This window comes from Odocoileus virginianus, chromosome 33, assembly GCF_023699985.2.
Source record: "Odocoileus virginianus isolate 20LAN1187 ecotype Illinois chromosome 33, Ovbor_1.2, whole genome shotgun sequence".
Lineage (NCBI taxonomy): Eukaryota > Metazoa > Chordata > Mammalia > Artiodactyla > Cervidae > Odocoileus > Odocoileus virginianus.
This window is the reverse complement of record NC_069706.1, coordinates 2,327,675-2,350,723: the sequence shown is the minus strand read 5'-3', so window position 1 is coordinate 2,350,723 and position 23,049 is coordinate 2,327,675. Positions and strand designations below refer to the sequence as shown.

Sequence of the window (23,049 nt, the reverse complement as noted above, 5' to 3'; positions counted from 1 at the left end):
CTCCATTCTTGGGAAGAAAGGACATTAAAAAAACAAAAAGGCACTCATTTTATTTGTATAAAAAAAAGAAGACTAAAAAAAGAGAAGAAAACACTGTGAACCCCTGGGATGGAGGTGGAGACACTGTTGGAGGTCAGAAGGATAGAGAGAAAGCTCGGTAGCCCAGATTAGTGAAGACATCCACCCTGCAGCTGTTGCCCGCGGCTGTCAGGACCTAGAAACAACAGGAGAGTGACTGACCTGCCCCCACGCCCTGGCCTCCCAGGGTCCCTGCCACCCCTGGCCGGACCCACCTTGCACTCAGGGGCTGCTGGTTGCTGGTTGAGGCTGAGGCTTAGCAGTCCCGGGGAGGAGCCAGGCACCTGGGCCTTGAGCTCCCCGCTCAGCTGCCACTGGTTGACACAACGGCCTTGTCCAGCTGATAGAATCTGTGGAAGACAGGGAGGGGGCTCAGAGTTCAGGGCTGGAGGGACAGTGGGGCAGGGGTGGCAGAAACAAGACAGAGGGCCTCACCAGGTCCTGGTAGAAGGTGACATGTTTTTGTGGCGCCCGCATGGGGAAGATGGTGGTGGGTGTGGAGGATCGGAGGTGCCAGAGAGTGAGTGCTGGGCCTCCTCCGCAGACCTGGGCAGAAAGGTGGGGGTCCCCAGTTACCGTGAGCCACGGGCCCTCAGCCAGACAGGGCCTGAGTTGCCACCCCAGCCTGCACGCTGCCTGGCTCACCATCCAGTCCGAGTCAGTTGCCAAACATCCAATCCAGCGCCCGTTGTGGGGCCTCGAGCACTCCTGGGAGGGAGGAGCACAGAGCAGGAGGTGAAGACATCGGAGATGCCCAGGAAGGAAGAAGGGAGGACAGAGCGTTGGGTGTGCCCTCACCTCGTGCTTGTAGACTTCAATCGTCTGGACCTCCTTGGCCGTGCGCAGGTCTGCGGAGGAAGAACTGCGAGAGGTACCCTCCTCTTCCCAGCCTCCCTCACCACCAGCCTTCCCTCCAATGCGACACTCCCTTACCCCAAAGCCGCACGGCCCCATCCTCACCGCCCGACAGCACCTCGGGGCTCCGCTCCCGCAGTGCCAAGCAGTGGATGTAGTCCGTGTGGCCCCGGAGGGCCCACTGCAGGGAGAGGGGCAGTGTCAGGACAAGACCCAGGAGGAACGCAGTTGCTCCCGCTCCCCCGGCCCTGCTTTCTCACCATGAAGGTCCCTGTCTCAAGGTCCATTGCATGCAGCTGACAGTCCCCCCCCGCCAGGATGAGCAAATTCTCCTGCAGAGGAAGGCGGGATGGAGTCAGAAGTCAGGGTCAAGTCAGGCCAGGGAGAGGGGAAGGATCAAAATCTGGGCCAAAAACAGGACAGGGAAGAGCCCCGAATTTACGAAGGGCTCAAACCTTGGGCACGAGAAGCAGAGCATTGATCTCAGGTACTTCCAGGCTGGTCCTGGGGGAAGGAAAGCAGAGTCAACTCTGGTGTGGTGACACCTTCAGCCCCAGGTGCCCTCTGCTCACAGGGCCTGGCTCACCTGTATGGGGGCTGACGACGCCACAGCTCCTTACAGCCCTTCGTGGAGAGAAACACTTGTTGTACAATTGCTGAATCATGTCCGACTCTCTGACCCCATGCACTGGGTGACCTCAAAAGCTCTCTCTGGGTCTGGGTACCTCACCCTTCCCCCAGCTTCACACTCACCTTCTTAAGGATCTCTGCCCAAAGCCAGGCCTTCACCTCCCCATCCCCAGCACTCAGCAGATGTCTATCAGTGGAGACCATGCTGTAGACGGGCCCGTCGTGGGCTAAATGGAAGCACAGAACCTGAGTGACCTCATCCTGCTCCTGTCATCCACCCTGGGGTTCCCCAAGCCAGACTCAATGCCTGCACCCACCTTGGAAGGTCACCATGGGCTTCTTACTTTCCTCTTTGGCCTCGGAGCTCAAAGCAGCAGACAAGCTGAAGGGCAAGGGGAGAGGGGCCTGAGTGTCAGAAGAAGGGGGCATTAGTCCCCCAGGGAGCCAAGTGCCAGAGCTCATGGACAGTGGGGAGCAGGGGCAAGAGTACCTAAAGATAGCTATCTGTCCATAATTGTTGCCAGCTGCCAGGAACTTGCCACAGGGTGAGACGCTCTGGGAGAATATGGTCATGTGCAGCCGCTGCAGGGCCTGAAACACTTCCATCTGTGGAGAGAGGCTGGATGAAGGCAGGCTGGGGCATCAGGGGCCTCTGATACACACACTCCTTCCTACTTCCCCTGCAGCAGTCCTGCCTCCCACCACCCAGTTCTCCTTTGAGACAGCCCACCAAGTGGGCCTTGCCCGTATAAGTCCCAGGAGCGGCTCCAGGGAGGTGAGAAAGGGGAGAGTTGAGGCATGATGCCTAGTGGAAATCTGAGCAAAGACTCAGCCTCTCCTCCGGGTTTCCTTAACTGTCAAATGGAGCTCATGGGAGATTTTGTCATGATTGGATGAGCTACTGTACATAGAGTCGCAGTTTCTGTCTTCGCTCAGAAACCGCTTAAAAAACTGCTCTATTACTCCAATACAGAAAAACGTACTGACCCCTGATCCGTATCCTGTGACTTTCACGTTAGGCCCCTGAGGTATTTCTGGATTATCCTCCCTCCCCCGGGTAGGAATCCGAGTCCCACCAAGAGCCCACGCAAAACAGGGCTCAGGGCAGGACTCCCTGCCTTGCCCCTTCGGAGCCACACGTGGACTACAAATCACAGAAGGCACTGCGCATCGCCCCCCTCACCTGACCCAGAGGCACTGCTTGCTGCGCCGCTCGTTCCATCTCGAAAACTAACAGTCCCAGAGTGCTCCGCGCGCAACGCAGCCTCACGAGTCCGGAAGTGCCAGTGGGCACCTCCCCTTCGCGGTTGCTCACCTCCCCGATACCGTTGGCCGGCCCGGAGTGAAGGCGGCCACCGCGTAACCCGAGTCCCAGGAGCAGAGGTGACCACCGAAAAGACACCCCAACACCAAGTGGCGCCCACCGCGACCCCGCTAAGCCGGGTCCCCTCCCCCACCCCGCTGAGCAGACCCGCCTGCCAGCCGCGAGCGGCCCGTCCTCCGCGCCTGCGCGGAACCTGGCCGCGCGCGCACCTAAAGCCACGCCCCACGCGCTGGGTCACGCCCTCAAAGGCTCCGCCCCTGCCGCCCGGATCCCACCCCTCTGTCCGCAGGACCCCGAACCCCAATGATCCTACAGCAACCCCTGGAGCGAGGCCCCCGGGGTCGGGCCCAGCGCGACCCGCGGGCCGCCTCGGGGGCTTCTGGAGGCCTGGACGCGAGGTGTGTGTGGGGGGGGCCCTGGGTGGGCCCGGCCCAGGGTCCCAGGAGCTTTGGCTGGGGCCTCAGAGCAGGTCTGCAGGATGACACGCGATGGGGCTTATCGGCAGGGCTTGGGCATAAGCTGAGACAAGATTGGAGACTGGGGAAGACCTCCGAGGCAGGCTCCTGGATGGTCTGGGAGAGAGGGTGACTTAGACGTCAGTGACAGGCATGGGCCGGGGGGCTGCTGGCTGACGCTGCAAGCTCAGGCGGGCAGATCCTGGGGATGGCGCCAAGAGGGTGGGGTGCTCCTAGCTCTCTTTTCTTCCCAGCTCCCCTCTCCGAGGAGCTGTGCCCATGAGCACCAAGCGGCGCCTGGAGGAGGAGCAGTGAGTTTGGGGGCAGGGAGGGACTCCCACCAAGTCCTCCGTCACCTCAGGTCCCCATCAGGCTACCTCTCCTCTGAATATCCCAGCCTGCCTGCCTCCCCGTCTCTCCCCAGGGAGCCCCTGCGCAAGCAGTTCCTATCCGAGGAGAACATGGCCACCCACTTCTCTCGACTCAGCCTGCACAATGACCACCCTTACTGCAGCCCCCCCAGGGCGTTCCCCCCAGCTCTGCCCCCACTCAGGTAGGCACCATCCACAGTCCACCGGCTGGGCCTTCCAGAGGATCATACCCAGTCCTGGGAGCCCATTTCCAGGCTCTGCCTCACTCTGCTATTTTTAGCTTCTAGCCAACCTCTGTTGTTTCCCTACTTGGCTCCGTGGAAGGTGCCAGCAGTCCAGGAGCCCCTGGGGACCTGGACCAGGTGGGGCGTGGCTCTGCCAGGCCAGCCTCTGCCCCTGTGCCCTGTTATTTCCTCTTCCAGAAGCCCTTGCTCTGAGCTGCTTCTCTGGCGCTACCCTGGGAACCTGATCCCCGAGGCTCTCCGGCTGCTGAGGCTGGGGGACACTCCCACCCCCCACTACCCTGCAACCCCAGCTGGGGACATGATGGAGCTCTGAGATCTGGGGAGCAGTGCCCCTGCCTCCCCCCCACTTCCTTCTTTCCCCTCAACAAGGGAGAGCAGCACTCCCACGAAGGGACCACCTACCCTGCTTTTCCTCCAGACCAGGCCTCTGGGCACCAGGACCTCCCCTCACACACAGAGCCCTGAGGTGGAAGGGGCAGGGACATGGGAAAGGAGGCCATCCCCTCCCTGCCAAGAACTGAATAAAGACTGCTGAGTGAATGAAAGCTTCAATCTGGAACCCAGGCTCTTTGGGGAAGGGAGGGCAGGGAGGGGTGCTGGATGCCGGATTTCTCCTCAAGCACTTCCCTGGAAAACGGTCTCGGCTGGCCAGGTCCTGGCAGGCTGGGCTCAGGCATTGAGAATGTGTGAGTCAGAGCCTCGCCCCCACCCCCGCGGTGACTCACTCCTCCCCTCCAGCTCTGGGAAGTCAGGCTGGGATCATGCCACTCTCCAAACCATTTAAAGTTAAAGATTCTTTTATTAATAAATTCTCTCCCCCTCCACATTTTCTCCCTAAATAAATATCTCCCCCTGTGTTAGGGGGTCTTAGGGGGCAGTGTCTTAGGGCCAGCCCCATTAGAGGGCCAGCCCTCTAGTGTTAGGAACAGGTCCCTAACCCCTCCAGGCTGAGACCCCAAGTGGTGGAATTTCAGTACATCTGAGTGGGTGGGACCTGGTGTTGTGTCGGTCCTTCAGGTCAGCCTGGCCCCCAGGCCATGGTGGGGGTGGGGGTGGGGACCCTTGTGCAAATGCTGCAGTTCCTTAGCGTCAGCTGTCCGGTGTGAGCCAGCCAGGGTCTCCTTTTCTATTCTGGAGCCAGAGACAGGGCGGTCAGACACCTTGGAAGGCTCTTCGGAAGCTTGGGGCCGGACCTTAGAGAGGTGATTCACTGTCCCCCATCCCTCCACACCCCTGTGGCTGGAGCAGCCTGGCTCTGGCTGTGTCTGGGAGGCTGGAGCTGGCTCCAGAATGAATGAATGAATGATGAGCGGGCACAGCCTCCTGATGGCAGGGGGCGCGCCCTGTCACTGGATCAGGGCCACGGCAGGACAGCCCTCCCCACCGGTCTCCTCGATGGGGGCTGCAAGATAAGAAGAGGGGTGTCAGGAGTGGGGGAGATGTTGAGGAATGATGGGGGGCCATCGGGCGGGCGGGGACACACTCACTGGTAAACTTCTCTCTCCTGCGGCACCGTCTCCAGACCAGGAAGCCAGAAAGAAGCCCCAGCACGAGGGCCAGGCCCAGGGCGCCCCCCAGGATGGGCCACAGCAGCCTGAAGGGGGCGGGAGGGGCCGCAGCGCCTGGGGGCGGGACTCCAAGTCAGACCACGCCCCTCTCAGGCCAGCCCCGCCCCTTAGATCGGAACTTCAGGTTTCCCTCCCCCAGGTCCCTACCCTGGTGAGAGCCCCTTCCTCACTCCAGCCTCCACCCCCACCCCGGTTAATTCCCCAGATCTCAAGTCCCCTGCTCCCCCTTCCACCCCGGAAGCCTCCCCCCTAGCGTGGGGTCCGCTCGCCCCGGCCCCGCCCCCACCCCCACTCACAGCCCAGGCAGAAGTCGCTGTGCGGTCTCGCCGGGCACGAGGCGCAATCCATGCACTTGTCTAGGTCCGCGCTCCAGGAGCTGCCGCGAGAGCAGGGGGTGGTGCCTGGGGAGGGGGCCGCGGGTCAGAGGCTGGGGGCGGGGCGCGGCTATTTTGGGGGCTGAGGTCAGGGTCGGCCCGGCTCGAATAACGTGAGTCACCGGCCCCCTCCGCATTCCTCACAGGTGACCGCACGGCCCGACCGGGACACGGCAGCGCGGGGGAGCGGGGGGCAAAGTGCGGGACGCTTGGGGTGGGGGGCGGTCAGTTCCCCATAACCGCCCCCCCCCGCCCCGCGCTGCCGGCGGGTGACTCATTCCCGGGCACTGGGCCCGATCCCGGTCCCTCCCCCCGAATAGTTGGGCACTGAAGTCACCGGATGGAAGGGGGTACCCCACATGGTATAGGGGGCACAGACCTCCGTGCCCCTCAACAGCCCCCCCAATCTTAGGTCAAGGTGGGGTGGGCAGAACTGGTATTGATCAGGTTGGGAGCGTGCCGCCTTACCAGACGAGACATCCCTCCCTCAAACTTTCTCTCTCCACTTCCGAGTCCAGACTCTCAGGACAGAAACACCCCGCCCCCCCCCCCCCCCCCCCACGTCGGACAGGCGGGAAACTGAGGCCCGGACTATGGAAGAAGCTGGGAGCGGGATGGGACCTCTCCTGATCTGGGGAGGCCGTGTCTGGGGACTGTCTGACCCCGGATCCCCGTGTCTGCCTGGTCCCCCGCTTCAGCCCCGCCTCCAGGCTCCTGGTGCCGGCTCCCCGATCCCGGCCAGGGGACTCCCCCCGCTCCCACGCCCTCCCGCCCGGCCGGGGACCGGCATACCTGGCACTCGCTCCCCAGCCGCGGCGCGCAGCAGCGCCAGCCCGAGCCCCAGCACGAGAAGCCGCAGCAGCGGGCGTAGCGGGCAGAGAGCCATGGTGCTCGTCTGGCGGCCGCTGCCGTCTGCGCTCGCCACCCGTGGACCCGGGCACAGAGAGGCGGCCCCGCCCCCGCCCCCGCCTTCCGGGGCGGACCGCTGGTCTCCGCCTGCCCCCGACGATCCGCCCCTAGACGCCCCGTCCCGCCCCGCCCCGCCCGCTAAGTTCAGGCATTCGCTCAACAAACGCCTCCTCTGCGCTCGAGCAGCCAGAATGCCAAAGGGAGGCAGATGTGGCCTTGCCTTCTCGGTGGCTGAAGCCCGGGAGGTGTGTGTTGGAAGAGGGGGCGGGTCTGACACGAAACAACCCATCTCAGAGATAACTGCAGCTTTCTTAAGGGCCCCGAGGGTATAATATAACAAATGTAATACTACTGTGTCGTTTTATTTCTACCTTAGGACATTTGTTGATGTTCGTTGTTCAGTCGCTCAGTGGTGTCCGACTCTTGGACTGCAGCACGCCAGACCTCCCTGTCCTTCACTATCTCCCCTGAGTTTGCTCAAACCCATGTCCATCGAGTCGGTGATGCCATCCAACCATCTCATCCTCTGTCGTCGTCCCCTTCTCCTCCTGCCTTCAATCTTTCCCAGCATCAGGATCTTTTCCAATAAGTCCTCTCTTCATATCAGGGCTTCCTTGATAGCTCAGTTGGTAAAGAATCCTCCTGCCATGCAGGAGACCCCGGTTCGATTCCTGGGACGGGAAGGTTCGCTGGAGAAGTGATAGTTACCCACTCCAGAATTCTTGGGCTTCCCTGTGGCTCAGCTGGTAAGGTCGCAATGCGGGAGACCATGGACTGTATGGACTCGCAAAGAGTAGGCCGCCACTTTCACTTCTTTTCACTTAGTGAAGTATCACTCTTCGCATCAGGTGGCCAAAGTACTGGAGCTTCAGCATCAGACCTTCCAGTGAATATTCAGGATTGGTTTCTTTCAGGATTGACTGGTAAATGCTGTCTCCCTTTTTCGGAGTGAAATGAGGCTCGGGAAGTTTAGGTGAGTTCCGGAGTCCGGACCCGAGCTCTGTTCGGCTCCACACCGCGAGTCTTCCCAGCGGGCGGAACTGCAGCCAGCTGCTACCAGGCGCCCGGGCCAAAGGTGTGCGAGCGGAGGCTGCGGCCTCGAGCGCCCCTTACTGACCAGGCTGGGATTCGCCGCCAGTCGGACAAGGGTCTCTGCCCCTCCCCAGGGCGGTGGTCCGGTGACGTCACTGCCTCTTTAAAGACCCCCGCCTCCGCGCCCATCTCCACACTCTGCCGGCTGCGTAGAATCTCCGTGCAGTCCTTCTCAGGTGAGCCAGGGCAGGTACGCCTGTCGTGGGGGAAGGGGTAGACACCTGGGATTGCGGGGCACGTGGGGTGTGGCAGAGTTGGGTTGCGGTGCGTGGGACGAACCTGAGCTGATTTGACCGCGAGCCCCTGGGGGCGGGGGGACGCCTGCACCCGAGACGGGGCCCTGAAGGGGTCCTTCGACGGAAGGGTTAAGCGCCCCTCCCCCTGCCCAGGACAAAAGCACCGAAACCCGGGAGCCCCTCCCCCACCTGCTCTGCTCTCTAGGGCCGGGCCCTTCTTCCCCTCACCTGTGCGAGCGGACCCCGCTGCGAGCGCCGCCCTTAGGCCACTTAAGGGTGCGCGGCTTCCACGGCGGGGGGCTGAGGACACCCTCCTTCGGGCCACACTCAGGGGAAATAGGGATCGAGAGCGGGAGGGGACGCCCTCGGATGAGCTGAGGCCGTAGCGCGTGGAAAGGGAAGGGGCCGAGAGCAGGGGCGCGCTTGTAAGGGGAAGGTGCCTAGGCCAGCGTGGCCCCCACCCTAAACCGGCCGGAGAGGCCTGGAGGGCTGACCCTGGGCTTGGGATTGGCGCAGTACGGCCCGCCCCGTCCGATCTCCCCTGAGGTCATGAGTTCTCCCAGGTTATGGGCGGGGTGCAAAGAAATGGAGAGTCTGCCTTCTGGCCACCCCCTGGGGCTGGTGCTAAGTTTAGGTCCGAGCTGTGCGCGGGAACTTTGTGCAATGGAGAATCATAGGGGGGCCCTGAGCGTAACTGATCGCCCCCCAAACGACGTCCGAGACAAATCAGGATGTGAGGGGGCCAGAGCTGCCCCAGAGGAGCTGGTTCACTGGACAGACTCCAAAGGTGGCAGCTTCTTTTAGGGGAAATTGGGCCCTGAGAGGATGGCATTTGGGGCAAGAATACACAAGAAAATGTCACCAACCTTGGGAGTCTGTTCTGTGGGCCCCAGGCAGGGCAGAGGGCAGGACCCCAGGAGGCAGCTGGGGACCTTGGGAAAGGAAGTACTTTGGGTGGTAGAGGCTGGTGTTACTGTTTTGTTGTGTTTCTTCTCCACCTCTCATGCCCCATCCAGGTTTTGAATAGGTGGAGCTGGTTTGAACCAGGCAGTGGTGAGCAAGGCCAGGACTGTCTGGCTACCATCCACACTATATCTTAGCCAGGACTGTCTGGCTACCATCCACACTATATCTTAAGATCAAAATAGCAACCACCTGTTTTGGGGTATGGATCCAAGTTGGGGTGAAGGGTTTGGACACTTATGTTGGATGCTAAGAGGAAACTTGGGGCTGTTTTTGGTGTTAAAACTAAATTTTAAGCCTGGAACTCATGGCTAGAGCCAACCCACCACCCATTTGCCCTGTAGAAACTACAGAAAAATTGCATTCTGTTGTTTCATCCCTTTTATCCCTTTGTGCCCAAAGGGCCATGGGCTAACCTTTGCGTGTGTGTGTGTGTGTGTGTGTGTGTGTGTGTGTGTGTGTTAGTAGTTCAGTCATGTCTTTGCGACCTTGTAGACTGTAGCTCACCAGGCTCCTCTGTCCATGGAATTCTCCAGGCAAGAGATTGCCTGCATTGCAGGTGGATTCTTTAGTGTTTGAGCCACCGTGGAACCCCAGCATTTGCATAGGTGCTTTATTTCATTTACACTCAAAACAACCAGGACTGGGGTGCTTACTTTTTCACTCTTACACACCAGTGTCTGTCACATAACTGGTGGTTTAGTCACTAAGTCATGTCTGACTCTTGCGACCCCATGAACTGTAACCTGCCAGGCTCCTCTGTCCATGGGATTCTCCAGGCAAGAATACTGGAGTGGGCTGCCATTTCCTAGGGAGAAAAATTAATGCTGAAGCATTAAATGCTCACTTGCCCTTGAGAAAATGAGGCTTGGAGCGTGCCTTGCCCATGTACAGGGTTCATACTGACTTTCAGGGTTCATACTCTTGGTGTCCTGTGTGGTGGCTATGGCACATGGCATGGAACCTAGCGTTCATTGGGAACGAGGGGCCGAGCCAGCTGGTCTTAACCTTACTCTTCTTTTGTCCCCCAGTGCCGCGTCTCAGCCCCAGCTTCGCCATGGCGTCTGCTGGTCTGCAAATCCTGGGGATCGTCCTGACCCTGTTTGGCTGGGTGAATGCCCTGGTGTCCTGCACCCTGCCCCTGTGGAAGGTGACCGCCTTCATCGGCAACAGCATCGTGGTGGCCCAGGTGGTGTGGGAGGGGCTGTGGATGTCCTGTGTGGTGCAGAGCACAGGCCAGATGCAGTGCAAGGTGTACGACTCGCTGCTGGCACTGCCGCAGGACCTGCAGGCTGCCCGGGCCCTCTGCGTCATCACTCTCCTCGTGGCCCTGCTCGGCCTGCTGGTCTACCTCGCTGGAGCCAAGTGCACCACCTGCGTGGAGGACAAGGACTCCAAGGCCCGCCTGGTGCTCACCTCCGGGATCATCTTTGTTATCTCTGGGGTCCTGACCCTGATCCCTGTGTGCTGGACGGCCCACACCATCATCCAGGACTTCTACAACCCTCTGGTGGTAGAGGCCCAAAAACGGGAGCTGGGAGCCTCCCTCTACCTGGGCTGGGCGGCTTCCGGCCTTTTGTTGCTGGGTGGGGGGCTACTGTGCTGCACCTGCCCCTCTGGGGGCTCCCGGGGCTCCAGACATTATATGGCCCGATACTCAGTATCAGCCCCACATACCGCCTCTCGGGGTCCCTCCGAATACCCCACTAAGAATTACGTCTAATTTGGGTAGGGGAGTGGGGGCTCCTTTGATAGTGGAGTCTAACCCACTGCACTGGGGTCATGGAGATGGTGATCCATGACAGCTTTGGGGTTGTTTTGGATTCTTACTGGGGTAGGGGGGCAGTGGTTAATCCACTTGATAACCTACCTGGGGTCTGCTACTGGTGTTCCTCACTTTGGAAGATGGAGCCAAAAAGGCGATGCTTCAGTTTCTGGATTGTTCTCCACCCTGAACAACCCTATCTTAGAGACCAACCTGGAACTTCCCCATGTGAAGGGTACCATGCCCTCCCCTGCTGGTGCTGGGGGCGGGGCCTCCCTAGGACAAGCCTTTCCTTGCTGGTCAAGCCTCTGGAACCCCCAGGGGCTCTCGAGCCTCATGTAGCTTCCAGAAGAGCAGGTGATAAGTTACCAAAGACCCACCAGTCTCCAAGTCTTCTGACCTCTGACTCCTGCATCCTGAGTCATGTCCCCCTTGTGCTGACCCCTGACCTTCCTATTCCAGCCCCGGGGCACTTGCCATGTCCTGCCCACACTCACCGGGTTTTACTAAATAAAGCATGTTTTGTTTGATTACTTACCTTTGGTGTTGCTGGGGAGGTTGCTGAATGCCAGACTAGCCCGAGGAGGTGGGCATGAGTGGCACACCTGCCTTGTTGTCGTTCCGTTCCCCACCCTGTGACTTGCGTGGCCTGAGTGAGGTCACTGTCTGGGCATGACCTGGAGCAGGCCTTGCCTGACAAACCCATGGGAGGCCATCAGGTCTTCCCAGCTCAACCACAAATACTCTGTTTATTCTGAGTTACAGATATTCTGTTTATTCCCTACTTGAAGGTGGGGTGAGGGGGGAAGGTGATGGGCAGAGTCTCTGGGCCTGGAGGACAGCGGCTGCTCTGGATGCCAGTAGTGGCCAGGCGGAGGGGGCCAACTCCAGGCCAGATGCCTTATAAGGAGCTACAGCTCTTTGGGTGAAGCCCAGGTTCTGGGAGCAAGAGGAGGACCAGCCTGAATCCAGGACAGAAGAAAGAAGCAGGAGCACCTGCCGGGTTGGAGGTGGGTCTAGGCTCACTCGGGCTGGGTGCTGAGACTAGCTCTACAGCCAGGCCTGCTCCTGCCTCTGGAAAGTGTTCCACCTGGCAGAGGGGTGAGAGTGGAAGGCAAGTTTGAGAGCAGGGCAGCCAGCACAAAGGTCAAGGTTTCCAGCAGCAGGCTTCCTGGGACATTGGCCTCACACATAGTCTCTCTTGTCCAGCCCAGATGCCCCTGAGCGGGAGGGGATAGAGTAGCCCAGCCTTGGTCCCCGGGGCCGCTCGATCTGGGGCGGGGGGCATGTGCAACACAATAGCCCCCCTCCCAGCAGAAGCAGGGCAGACGCGGCCCAGCCCAGATAGAGGGAGGCTCCCAGCTCCCGCTTGAGGGCCTCGGCCACCATGGGGTTGTAGAAGTCCTGGATGATGGCGTGGGCCGTCCAGCACACCGGGACGAGCACCAGGATGCCAGCCAGGAGGAGGAGGACTCCCCCGGTGAGCACGATGCGGGCCTTGGCGCCTTCGTCCTCCACGCAGGTGGTGCACTGGGCGCCCGTGATGGCCACCAGCACCCCGAGCAGGGCCAGCAGGAGGGCGATGACGCAGAGGGCCCGGGCAGCCTGCAGGTCCTGCGGCAGCGCCAGCAGCGAGTCGTATACCTTGCACTGCATCTGGCCTGTGCTCTGCACCACGCAGGACATCCACAGCCCTTCCCACACCACCTGGGCCACCACGATGCTGTTGCCGATGAAGGCAGTCACCTTCCACAGGGGCAGGGCGCAGGACACCAGGGTCCCCAGCCAGCCCAGCACGGCCAGGGTCATGCCCAGGAGTTCAAGGCCAGTGGAAGCCATCTGTCCCCTCCCTCAGTCGGGTCTTCCCCAGCTGTAAGAGTCCCGGTTGATTGGAGGAGTGGGTCCGATGCTCCACGCCTGTGGGAACGCAGGTGGGGGGTCTCCGTGCCCAGCAAGGGCGTGTCAGCGTCCTCTGACCCAGACAGCGCTCACCACATCCGAGAGCCTCTTGGTGCCTCCTAGCTCCGTGCCCTTCACAGATGGGTCTCTGAACCCCTAGCAACAAATCCACCCCAAAGTCTTGCTCAGCTGAGTGGCTGCTGTTGCCGGGCGGGTTCCGTCGCCCCTCAGGTGCCCTGCAGTCAGGTCCCACCGCTGCCTGTCTGACAAACTTGCACAGACCCTCCCGACCCACCTGCCGAGAGGAGAGCCAAGTCGGGGGCTGGCGCAGGTTCTGGGGCTGAGCGGCTCACCCGGCGGTGCCACCTGGGGACTCCAGGCTGCGGGCGGGTTTTTAAGGCTGAGGCCGGGGTGGAGCCGGAGTGATGGGAGGAGGCGGGGCTGGGGGGGGCAGGTGCGGGGGGGATTGGTGACCGGGAATGAACCGGGGATCAAAGAACCTCTATACCTGTGGGGACGCAGGGACAAAGGAATGAGGAGGAGACGGGACTGGCTGGGGAGGCCAAGGCCCTGGCTCAGGCTGAAAGTGGGAGGACACCTTCGGCAGCATGCTGAGCCTCCTGAAACCTGGTCCCCCGCTGTCTTTGCTCTCCCGCCCCCGTTGTGTTTCTGTTTTATGATGCAGATGCGCCAGCTTCCCCAGTACCGCACCCCTGTCCCCCCAGCCCACCCAACCAGCACTCTCTAGAATCTGATCCATCTCCCGTCTCAGCCTAGTGGCTCTGGCGGTTCCCGAGGGAGGGGCCCCGCCCGCATTGTTCCCCTGGCGACAGGTGCCTGGCGCCCAGCTCAGGTGACATCGCCCTGGCAACGGCCTAGAAAACCAACCCCCTCTTGACTTCAGCTCAGGTGTGACTTTCCCACCCCTGTTGCTGCCACTGGGGGCTGAGCTGAATGGCTGAGGGTGTCGTGGGGCCGGGGGATAAAGAGCCTCTTGTGAAGGTGGGGGAAGGGGAGAGTAGCAGGGGGTGAGCCCTAGGTGCGGGGGGGACAGCCCGGCTCTATTTGGGGAGACACTGCAGGGGAGGGCGAGGGGGGTGAGGCCCAGGTGACTTGGGAGTCCCTGAGCCCTGCCTCGAAGAACTCAGGACGCACACCCCTTCCTGAAGACCCCATCAGAGCCCAGGATGCCCCTGGTGTGAACAGCCCAGCCTGGGGGTCACGCAGACCATGGCTCAAGTCCTTCCCACCCCCCCACCAACCCACCCACCTCCCTGGCCAGGAGCAAATTCGTAGAAGGTCAAGCCTCCTTGGGTCAAAGACCCTTTTGAGAAATCTCACAGGACCCACAAACAGCAGCCCCTCATTTTGAGGGGAGGCATGAGCTCTTTCAAGCCCCTCCATCAGTGCCAAGCACTGAGCTTTATTGTGTGGAAAGGGAGTTGGGGTGCTGATGAAAATTCCTATCTCCAGGGTGATGGGGAGGACTCCCAAGGGAGAGCCTCTCCCCTCCTCCCACTCCCCCTGAGGAAGCTGGAGCTCATCTGGCCTGTGGGGGCAGGGATGGGAGGGCACCCCCCCCAATGCACACCTAGTCGCTGCTCCACTCAGCGACCCTGGGGGAGGGGTCATCCCCTCATCGTCCTCCTCGTCCACCCAGAGGGGCTACATTTGTAAAGAATTCTAACTTCAAGTGGCTGCAATGCTCTGGGAACAGCTTTTAGCAGTTTTTTGGAAAAGAGGTTTAAATCTTGATCAGATCTGCAAAGGGATGGGCACCCCCAGAAAAGCAGGAGAACCCCTCCCCCTTAAATGGAGAGACAGTGAGTGAAAGTCACTCAGTCCTGTCCAACGCTTTGAGGCCCCATGGACTATACAGTCCATGGAATTCTCCAGGCCAGAATACTGGAGTGGGTAGCCATTCCCTTCTCCAGGGGATCTTCCCAACCCAGGGATCAAACCCAGGCCTCCCACATTGCAGGTGGAGAGACTGAGGCCAGTGCCAAACAGAGGGTCTGACAGGTGGACTCCAATGGCCAGGGAGCCTCCCCAGAGAGGGGCAGAGTATCGGCCTGCCTGGTGGCCCTGGCCAGAGAATGGGGAGGAGGGTGCTGAGAAATGACCAGAGCTCCCTGCTGGCTGGAATGAGCAGGGGGAGGCAAGGGTGGGTTGTCCAGCTCGTCCAGGCCCCTGAGGACTCACATTTCTTGAGGGAAGGGGGGATGTGGAGAAAGAAGGACAAATAGAGGCAAGCCTTCAGTGGGCTCCCTCTGGGGCTGCCAGGAATCCAGTCACACAGGTTTGGGTAGGTGTCAGGCGGCAGCCTGCCGCCCAGTTCTCAGGAGGGCCCACCGACCCACGTATAAAAGGCTTCCCACCCTGGACAGCCGCAGCCTGGGGCCTTTTCTCTCTCCAGGCCTGGAGACAGTCTGCCTCTGGCTTAGGGTATAAGCCACCAGCTCATCTTGATTTGCCTGGTAATTACTAGTTTGAGCAGAGTCCTGCATCAGGGTAGGGGGGACAGCGACAGTGGGTCAGCCTGCAGTCAGGCCTGGCTTTACTGTGTTAGTCGTTCAGTCTTGTCCAACTCTGTGCAACCCCGTGGACTGTAGCCCTCCAGGCTCCTCTGTCCATGAGATTCTCCAGGCAAGAATACTGGAGTGGGTTGCCATTTCATCGTCCAGGGGATCTTCCCGACCCAGGGATCGAGCCTGGGTCTTCTGCATTGCAGGCAGATTCTTTTCTGTCTAAGTCACCGGGGAAGCCCAGGGAAGAAGCACCAGGGAGGCCTTGCTTTCAAGGCCCACCAAGTCTACCCTGCCTGCCTGCCCACCCCACCCCCGACATTGCGACGGGGCCTAGTGGGGGCAGTGCACACACCAGGTAAGCTGGTGCCCAGAGATGGCACTAAGAGGCCTCTAGGTTTCCTAGATCCCATCACCTACCCTCCACACTGCCCCTCGCGCAGCCTCATGGGAGGTGGGCGCTCAGGGGATGAAGACGCCCCCTCTCACCGTTGCCCCCAGAGACCAATCCCAGCCACACTTCCCTCACATCTCCCGTTCCTCTCCCTCCTGATAAGGCACCTACTCCCACAGCTCCGGAGGGGGAGTCGACGAGGGGACATTTGTCAGAGAACAAGGAGGGGCCCACAATCCCAGGGTGGGGGGGGAGGGGGAGGACAGAGCCCCGGGGCGCCGGGGCTGGAATGTGCTGCCCACCCTCAGCCCTCAGCCCTCCTTAGGCTGCAGCTAGGAGGCCCCGGGCCCTCTCTAGGGTTTTCTGGCCAGCCTTGATTCAGTAGGATCTGGGAACTGAAGGGTTAAAGTTGGGGTCTACGGAGGGGCCGGGACTCGGGTTGGAAGGCCATTGTTAGGGAGAGACCAGCACCCCCACCGTGAAGTTACCATCTCAATGACAATTTACTGAGTCCCCTGAAATCTCCGCCTCCTGGGAGAGAAGTGGGAGGGAAGCCTTCCCGGCGGTACCGGGAGTGGGGGGCGGGGAGGTGGGGGGAGGAAACCGAGGAGTGAAAGAACCAAATCGAACCTTTGTTCTCTCTGGGAGGGCGGAGGGGCGGGAGGCTCAGGTGGGCCCAAGAGACGGGGGCTCAGCTTAGAAGGAGGCGAGGGGGGAGGGGTCAGCGCCAACCCTAGAGTCCATCTCAATCCCCTTATGGGGGAACAGGACAAAAGAGGGGGGACTGACCAGAGCCACCAGGGGTCAGGAAGTGGCTATGTGGGCTGCACAACAACCCCAGAGGCTGCGTCACCCATTTCCTGAGGCCCCAATATACAGGCAGAAAGCCCCCAGCTGCTTAACCAAAAGGAGCAGAGGAAATTGACATCCCAGTAATAATTCTCCTGAGTTCACGTCCCCATTTTATAGACAGGGAAGGAAGCTCAGAGCAAAGGAACTTGGCCAAGAGAACACATGGGAAACAGGACAAGCCTGGTGCAACCCTAGACGGACGTCAAAGCCACCGGCTCCGTGCCCAGCATTGCTGAACTTCCCGGGCGTCCTGGTGCGCCTTTCCCGAAGGCAGTGCCCTCTGTCCACGGCCGGCCGGGCCTCCCTAAAACCATCCCCCTGCATCTGACTATGCGGGAAGCCACCCTCCACCTGGGTTCACTTTCAGCGTCTTCGTTCCTGTAGCAAGGCTTCCCAGGTGACGCCAGTGGTAAAGAACCTGCCTGACAATTCAGGAGACATAAAACACTGGGGTTCCCCTCTCTGGGCTGGGAATATCACCTGGAGGAGGAAATGGTAACCACTCCAGTATTCTTGCCTGGAGAATCTCATGGAGAGAGGAGCCTGGCAGGGCCCAGTTCGTGGGGTTGCAAAGAGGTGGACATGACTGAGTGACTTAGCACGCGAGCATGTGTCCCTGTTGCAGAAAGGGCTGTGTTGGCTTGCCACTTACAGATCAATGGACTCTGGGTTAGATCTAGTGTCAACACCACCCAGGTCTCGCTGGGCAAATTCACAACTGCCTAATCTCGGTGTCACCTGGCTATAAACCAGAGAGAAAAGCCTGCCCTGCTGAACTCCAGGGCCACTGGCCCAGGCCCCATGTACCCTGCATATCTTAGGATTTATTGGAGGGATTGACTGTGTGTGTGTGTGTGTGTATGTGTGAGCATAATGACAGTTTCACTTGTAAACCTGTGCCGACTCCATTGACTGGGTAACAATTAACTTTATTATCAGTCATACTTGTCAGCTTTCCACCAGCAGCAGTTATCCATCTGAAGCTCTGAGAATGTTGTCTTCTTTCGGAGCCCACATTGTCTTGTCCTTGTTCACTGTCTGAGTCTTGGCTCAGAGGGCAGGAGGGCTATGGTACACAAAGTGGGTAGAGGAAGCAGTGAGCTGGCACCCATGGGAACTGGGCCACCATTCAGCTCAGGGGAAAGTCAGTCTATTTTTTTCATTCGTCACTGAGGCTTCCCTTGTGGCTCAGCTGGTAAAGAATCTGCCTGCAATGCGGGAGACCTGGGTTGGGAAGATCCCATGGGGAAGGGAAAGGCTACTCACTCCAGTATTCTGGCCTGAAGAATTCCCTCACAAAGAGTTCACAAATTTGACTCGCAAAGAGTCGGACACGACTGAGCAACTTTCACTCACTGAGAGCTTAATCAAGACACTAGGTCCTTTGGGTCCTGCTCAGGGACTCCAAGGACACCCAAGCCTCAGGTTTAGCAAAGGATAGAGCCTAAAACATGGTTTAGGGAAACTGAAAGACAGCACAGCAAGGGGGTCAGCCCCAAAGCGCAAGGATGCTGCCTGTATAGATGAGGGTGGCTCCCAAGCCCTGGGAAAGATTGAAGGCAGGAGAAGGGGATGACAGGGGATGAGATGGTTGGATAGCATCACCAACTCAACGGACATGAGTTTGAGCAAAGTCCGGGAGATGATGAAGGACAGGGGAGCCTGGCATGCTGCAGTCCCCAGGGTCCCAAAGAGTCAGACACGACTTATCAACTGAACAGCAACCCAAGCTCTGGAATGTCTCAAGATCCTTAATTCCTTAATCCTTAATCATTCTGGACTTAGGGTGGACCCTATATTCAATGGCAAGTATCATAAGAGAAAAAAGATGGGGGGAGATAGGAGATACAGATACAAGGGAGAAGGTCATGTGAAGATGGAGGCAGAGACTGGAGTGATGGAGTCACAAACTAAGCAACACCTGGAACTGCCAGAAACTGAACATCAAGGAAGAATCCTACCCTAGACCCTTGGGAGGGAGTGTGGCCTGGGGACATCCTGATTTTGGACTTCTGGCTTCCAGAACCAGGAGAGAATAAACTCCTATTTTAAGTCACCCAGTTTGTGGTGGTTTGCTACAGCAGTTTCGGGAAACTCATCCACTCCCTTTCTTGCTCCTGGGTCCCAGGCTCTCAGAGGTCCCCCGAGGTCAAGTTGGCTTCCTGATACCACTCCTGATCTGCTGTAGAAGAGCCCATTGAGATAGGGCGTCTGCCTGGTTACCTGAGCCCAAGCCACCTGCGTAACAAAGGGAACTTTATTCTGTGCTGTACACGCTGGGGAGAAGGGGGGCGGAAGGGGGTGGTAAAGATGGGGAGAGGACAGGGGCTTCCTCTCATGACTCACCCTGGGAGCTTTCCTATCCTGTGGGTGTGACTTCACAGCCCTTGCATGTGACACTCCTGTTCCAAGGCCCAGTATCGATTGTCCATCAGCACCACTGGTTTCCTGGTGCTCCCAGGCCCAAGGGACCCTAGGATCTATTTCAGCTGAAAGTTTGACTTCTTAAGACTTGGAAGGCATGTCTGAGTTTCCACGAAGCCATACAAACTTGAGCAGAGGACTTTAGTGATAGTATTCAAACCTTTTATTATACAAGAGAAAATGAGACATTTTACCTACACCAGTAAAAGTATTTCAAGTTTTTTGTTTTCATTTTCTCCAGCTGTGTGCTGGGGCTCCTCAGCCCCACCCGCCCAGATCACCAGCCAGTTTATCAGTACAGGGAATTAGTTTCATTCTCAAATGACCAGACCAGAGGCTTCCTGTAAGGCAGTAGGAAAAATGGAAGAAATGGCTCCAATCTTCAAATGAGTTTATTTTCAGGCCTGATCTTTCCTTCTCCAACCTAAGCTGCTCCGGGCACGCCCGTCCTGCTCCCCAGGCAGTGCTCCGACCCACGCCTTTTGAACCTGCCCAGGGGAAGGTGGAGAGGGGTACAGTCCCTGGGTCCAGGCAGGGCTGCCTACTCACCCGCCCGCAGCCCCTCCTGGGCGGGAAGGGCCGGGTCTTCAGCAGGGAGGCGACAGGAAGAAGTAGGGCGGCGGGGGCGGTGGGGGCGGCGGCGGCAGCAGCGGCGGGGGGAAGGCAGGCAGTGGCCAGGGGTCTCGAGGCACTGGGGGCGCCAGCAGGTTGAAGGGCGAGGGCCGTGCAGGCAGCGGCGGCAGCGGCTGCGGGGGCGACTCGGCGATGAGGGGCGGGCGGCCGCGCGCGCCCACGGGACCGGGAGTGGCGGCGACCGCGGCCTCTGGCAGCGGCGGCAGTGGCAGGTGCGCGGGCGGCGGCGCGGGCGCGGGGAGCCGCGGCAGGTCCTGCAGGGCGAGCGCGGCGGCGGGTGGCGCGGGCACGCAGGCCTCAGGCGGCAGCTCCGGCAGCGCCACGTGGGCGCCTGGGCCCCAGGGAGCCGGCGGCGCTGGCCGCAGCGGGAGTGCAGGCAGCGGCGGCAGCTCAGCCAACGCGAGCGCCGAGGGCGGCGGCGGCGGCGCAGGGCTCAGGCCCGGTGGGAGTCCCGGCAAAGGCGGATGCGGCAGGGACGGCGCGGGCGGCGGGGTCAGGGACAGCGACACGCGGGACCGGCCCAGCCGCGAGTGGACGCGGGCGCGGGCCAGCCGCGGATGCGAGCGGGAGCGGGGAAGCTGGGCAGCCAGCTTGGCCACAGCTGCAGCGCCAGGGCCCCTCGCGCGCAGCTTGCGGAGGCCTTGTCCCTCCAGCAGGTGGCCGCGCGTCGCTCTGAGAGCCCCAGCCAATCGGAGTCGTGCGCTGCCGCGCTCCAGCCAATCAAAGGCCAATGCGCCGGCGACCTATCCATTTCTCCCGCCGGCTGTCAGGAGCTATCCATGACAGCCAATCAGAGGCAGTAGCGCTCTCTGTCAATCCTTCTTCCCGCCCCTCCCTCAACCCCAGCCAATCATAGTGCTCCGAGGTGCCACAGGCTCCATCCCCACTATCCCTGAGAACAGACACTGCATGTTCAGTGGGCGCCCCCAACTGGCCTGAGCGTCCACTTAGCCGCTGCATCTCCCCTGCTTCGACGCCCCCACCCCGCCCTCCTTGCCCTGTGACAGCCCTAGAAGAGAGCTTATGGATCGCCTTTTTTGGGATTTGTCCTTAAGAGATGCTCTTTGTGGGTCAAGATCCATGAAAATTTCCATCCAGTGATCTGTGCATGCACATATGTGTGCTAGTCATTCAGTCGTGTCCGACTCTGCGACCCCATGGATTGTGGTCCCCTAGGTTTCTCTGGCCATGGAATTCTCCAGGAAAGAATTCCAGGAAAGTATACTGGAGTGGGTTCTCATTCTCGTCTCCAGGGGATCTTCCCGACCCAGGGGTCTAAACCGGGTCTGCTACATTGCGGCAGATTCTTTACCATTTGAGTCACCAGGGAAGCCCAGAGACGAGATGAAAAGATACCAACTCAATAGCAAAGCTTGACATGTAGCATTTGCGGTGACGTTAAGAATGGTTATAAAAGACAAGTGGGTGACAAAAGGAAAAATGGTCGATCTATTTAAAGTCGGAATATGAAGTTCAAGAGGCAGCCAGGAACCAGGTTGGTGCTGGTGCTCAGTTGTGTCTGACTCCTTGAGATCGACAGGGCTGTAGGCCACCAGGCTCCTCTGTCCATGGAATTTTCCAGGCAAGAATACTGGAGTGGGCTGCCATTTCCATCTCCAGGGTGATCTTCCCGATCGAGGGATCAAACCCACATCTCTTGTAACTCCTGCCTGGCAGGCCGATTCTTTACCACTGCACCACCTGGGGAGCCCGAAGTCAGAATATAGAAATCTTTATTAAAACAATATTTGGAAAAAAAAACACACACACAACAATATTAGGGTCTTCCCTGGTGGTCCAGTGGTTATTTGCCTGTCGATGGAGGGGACTCTGGTTCGCTCCCTCAGGACACAGCTACTGAAGCCCACACCCTAGAGCCAGGGCTCCACAGTGAGAGAAGCCACCTCAACAAGAAACCGCACACCACAACCAGAGAGTAGCTCCTGCTTGCCACAAGTAGAGAAAGCCCATTTGCAACAAAGATGACCCAGCCCAGCCAAAAATAAACAAATAAAACCACAACAATAAATTATTAGAACATATCTAGATTGGTTAGAAAGGATAGCACCCACTGCCCTCTCTGAGACCGTGCTGAGTGGCCCCTCTACCCAGATGTTGCTCTTAATCCTGTTCTCTAGTAGAGATGATGTGGTTTGTTCCACATCTCAGGGCAGAGAAACACAAGATGATTTGTTTTTCCCTAATTTCACTTTATTTTTTACATCAGTTCAGACTGTTGCTTGATGTGAGGTGATCCCAAAGTGACTTTTTTAAAATAATTCTATTTATTTTTTGTTTCACTGGGTCTCTGTTGCTGCATGCAATCTTTCTCTAATTGCACTAGAGTTGGGCTACTCTTCCTTGCGGTGCACAGGTTTGGAGCAGGCTTCAGTAGTCGTGGCATGTGGGCTTTGTTGCCCTATGGCATGTGGAATATTCCTTGGCCAGGGATTGAACCCGCACCCCCTGCACTGGTGGTGGATTCTTACCCACTGTACTCCTAGGAAAGTCCACGAGATGAGATTTTAAGAACCAATGTGTTCTTAGTCGCTCAGTCACATTCGACTCCTGTGACCCCATAGACTGCAGCCTGCCAGGCTCCTCTGTCCAGGGGATTCTCCAGGCAAAAATACTGGAGCGGGTTGCCATTTCCTCCTCCAGAGGCTCTTCCTGACCCAGGGATCAAACCTAGGTCTCCTGCATTGCAGTCAGACTCTTTACCGACTGAGCCTCTTTGAGAGAAGCCCAAAGAATCAATATTTTTATGAAAAAGCAAAAGCCTATGATGATTCTCAAATAGAGCAAATTAAATGAGGTAGGCTGAGATATCAGGCTGGAATTCCAATAATGTTTACACAACCTCCTCAAGCTTGTGCATACTGCAGTCAGGTTTTGGTCTGTATCTGTTATCTTAAATCACTCCATAGAAAAACAATCTGAGTTCCTCCCTGGGTGGCAAATCCTATCAACTCTATTCAACTAAAATTCTTCAGTTAAGGTAAAACTTCACCAGATTGCAAGAGGTATAGACTAGGGGAGGCATAGCTCAGAACAGAGACTTAAGGATACTGGTTCTGGGACCATCTAAGCCCCAGGTCAAAGTTCAGAAGAGCAGATCAAACCTCAGTTGTGCAACCTCCAGTCTGGACCCAGCCTAGGAGAATAAATTCACTTCCACATTTCTGGGTGATTAAATTTATAATCATGGGATGAGGAAAGGAAGCAATCCAGTAGCACTGATTACTGATACTGGATTAGTAACTAGCTTTTTAAAATGTTTGAAAGTGTTCAGTAATCTGAGATAGTAAACGTCTGACTGATTTCCAAGAACCCCTTAAGTGCTTAGGAAGAAAGTTGCTGGTTGGATTTGTACACACACACACCCCAACCCTGTTAAGAGATCAAGTAGATTATGTGCATAATTATTTGAAATGTCTAAGGGAATTGAGTATCAGGC

At 58.5% G+C, this 23,049-nt stretch overlaps 5 protein-coding genes across 7 annotated transcripts; 2 read left to right on the top strand and 3 right to left on the bottom strand.

Moving 5' to 3' along the window:
• Positions 1-29: 29 nt before the first annotated feature.
• On the bottom strand, positions 30-3,017 carry THOC6 (THO complex subunit 6). 2 transcript variants are annotated; one of them, XM_020910425.2, is made up of 13 exons: positions 2,879-3,017; positions 2,054-2,169; positions 1,881-1,945; positions 1,687-1,790; positions 1,520-1,557; positions 1,389-1,437; positions 1,194-1,265; positions 1,012-1,114; positions 877-926; positions 724-786; positions 514-624; positions 294-428; positions 30-214 (listed from the first exon to the last, which is right to left on the bottom strand). In XM_020910425.2, the coding sequence occupies exons 2-13, from the start codon at positions 2,167-2,169 to the stop codon at positions 134-136; spliced, it is 987 nt and encodes a 328-aa protein (XP_020766084.1). In that variant the 5' UTR covers positions 2,879-3,017; the 3' UTR covers positions 30-133. The 2 variants fall into 2 exon arrangements, with proteins under 2 accessions (XP_020766084.1, XP_020766083.1); XM_020910424.2 differs by having other exon boundaries at positions 2,747-3,016.
• Positions 3,018-3,085: 68 nt separating this feature from the next.
• HCFC1R1 (host cell factor C1 regulator 1) lies at positions 3,086-4,503 on the top strand. 2 transcript variants are annotated; one of them, XM_020910426.2, is made up of 4 exons: positions 3,086-3,285; positions 3,597-3,653; positions 3,767-3,895; positions 4,136-4,503. In XM_020910426.2, the coding sequence occupies exons 1-4, from the start codon at positions 3,191-3,193 to the stop codon at positions 4,269-4,271; spliced, it is 417 nt and encodes a 138-aa protein (XP_020766085.2). In that variant the 5' UTR covers positions 3,086-3,190; the 3' UTR covers positions 4,272-4,503. The 2 variants fall into 2 exon arrangements, with proteins under 2 accessions (XP_020766085.2, XP_020766086.2); XM_020910427.2 differs by lacking the exon at positions 3,597-3,653.
• A 674-nt stretch (positions 4,504-5,177) lies between these two features.
• Positions 5,178-6,870, bottom strand: TNFRSF12A (TNF receptor superfamily member 12A). The gene is made up of 4 exons (XM_020910430.2): positions 6,693-6,870; positions 5,823-5,927; positions 5,446-5,580; positions 5,178-5,360 (listed from the first exon to the last, which is right to left on the bottom strand). The coding sequence occupies exons 1-4, from the start codon at positions 6,784-6,786 to the stop codon at positions 5,305-5,307; spliced, it is 390 nt and encodes a 129-aa protein (XP_020766089.2). The 5' UTR covers positions 6,787-6,870; the 3' UTR covers positions 5,178-5,304.
• Positions 6,871-6,962: 92 nt separating this feature from the next.
• Positions 6,963-11,402, top strand: CLDN6 (claudin 6). Its single transcript, XM_020910423.2, has 2 exons — positions 6,963-8,077; positions 10,132-11,402. Exon 2 carries the CDS (start codon positions 10,158-10,160, stop codon positions 10,821-10,823), a length of 666 nt encoding a protein of 221 aa, XP_020766082.1. The 5' UTR covers positions 6,963-8,077; positions 10,132-10,157; the 3' UTR covers positions 10,824-11,402.
• Positions 11,403-11,624: 222 nt separating this feature from the next.
• On the bottom strand, positions 11,625-13,128 carry CLDN9 (claudin 9). The gene has a single exon (XM_020910445.2). It carries the CDS (start codon positions 12,702-12,704, stop codon positions 12,051-12,053), a length of 654 nt encoding a protein of 217 aa, XP_020766104.1. The 5' UTR covers positions 12,705-13,128; the 3' UTR covers positions 11,625-12,050.
• Positions 13,129-23,049: the final 9,921 nt, after the last annotated feature.

Coding starts and splice junctions, on each gene's coding strand:
- THOC6 (XM_020910424.2), bottom strand. CDS start 2,785: ATGGAACGAGCGGCGCAGCAAGCAGTGCCTCTGGGTCAG. Junction 1,266..1,388: donor CTCTGCTTCTCGTGCCCAAG/GTTTGAGCCCTT, acceptor CTTCCTCTGCAG/GAGAATTTGCTCATCCTGGC. Junction 927..1,011: donor TGGGGCCGTGCGGCTTTGGG/GTAAGGGAGTGT, acceptor CTTCCTCCGCAG/ACCTGCGCACGGCCAAGGAG.
- HCFC1R1 (XM_020910426.2), top strand. CDS start 3,191: ATGATCCTACAGCAACCCCTGGAGCGAGGCCCCCGGGGTCGGGCCCAG. Junction 3,654..3,766: donor CGGCGCCTGGAGGAGGAGCA/GTGAGTTTGGGG, acceptor GTCTCTCCCCAG/GGAGCCCCTGCGCAAGCAGT. Junction 3,896..4,135: donor CCAGCTCTGCCCCCACTCAG/GTAGGCACCATC, acceptor TTCCTCTTCCAG/AAGCCCTTGCTCTGAGCTGC.
- TNFRSF12A (XM_020910430.2), bottom strand. CDS start 6,786: ATGGCTCTCTGCCCGCTACGCCCGCTGCTGCGGCTTCTCGTGCTGGGG. Junction 5,928..6,692: donor GGCTGGGGAGCGAGTGCCAG/GTATGCCGGTCC, acceptor CCCCCTCCCCAG/GCACCACCCCCTGCTCTCGC. Junction 5,581..5,822: donor CAGCGACTTCTGCCTGGGCT/GTGAGTGGGGGT, acceptor TCCCGCCCCCAG/GCGCTGCGGCCCCTCCCGCC.
- CLDN6 (XM_020910423.2), top strand. CDS start 10,158: ATGGCGTCTGCTGGTCTGCAAATCCTGGGGATCGTCCTGACCCTGTTT.
- CLDN9 (XM_020910445.2), bottom strand. CDS start 12,704: ATGGCTTCCACTGGCCTTGAACTCCTGGGCATGACCCTGGCCGTGCTG.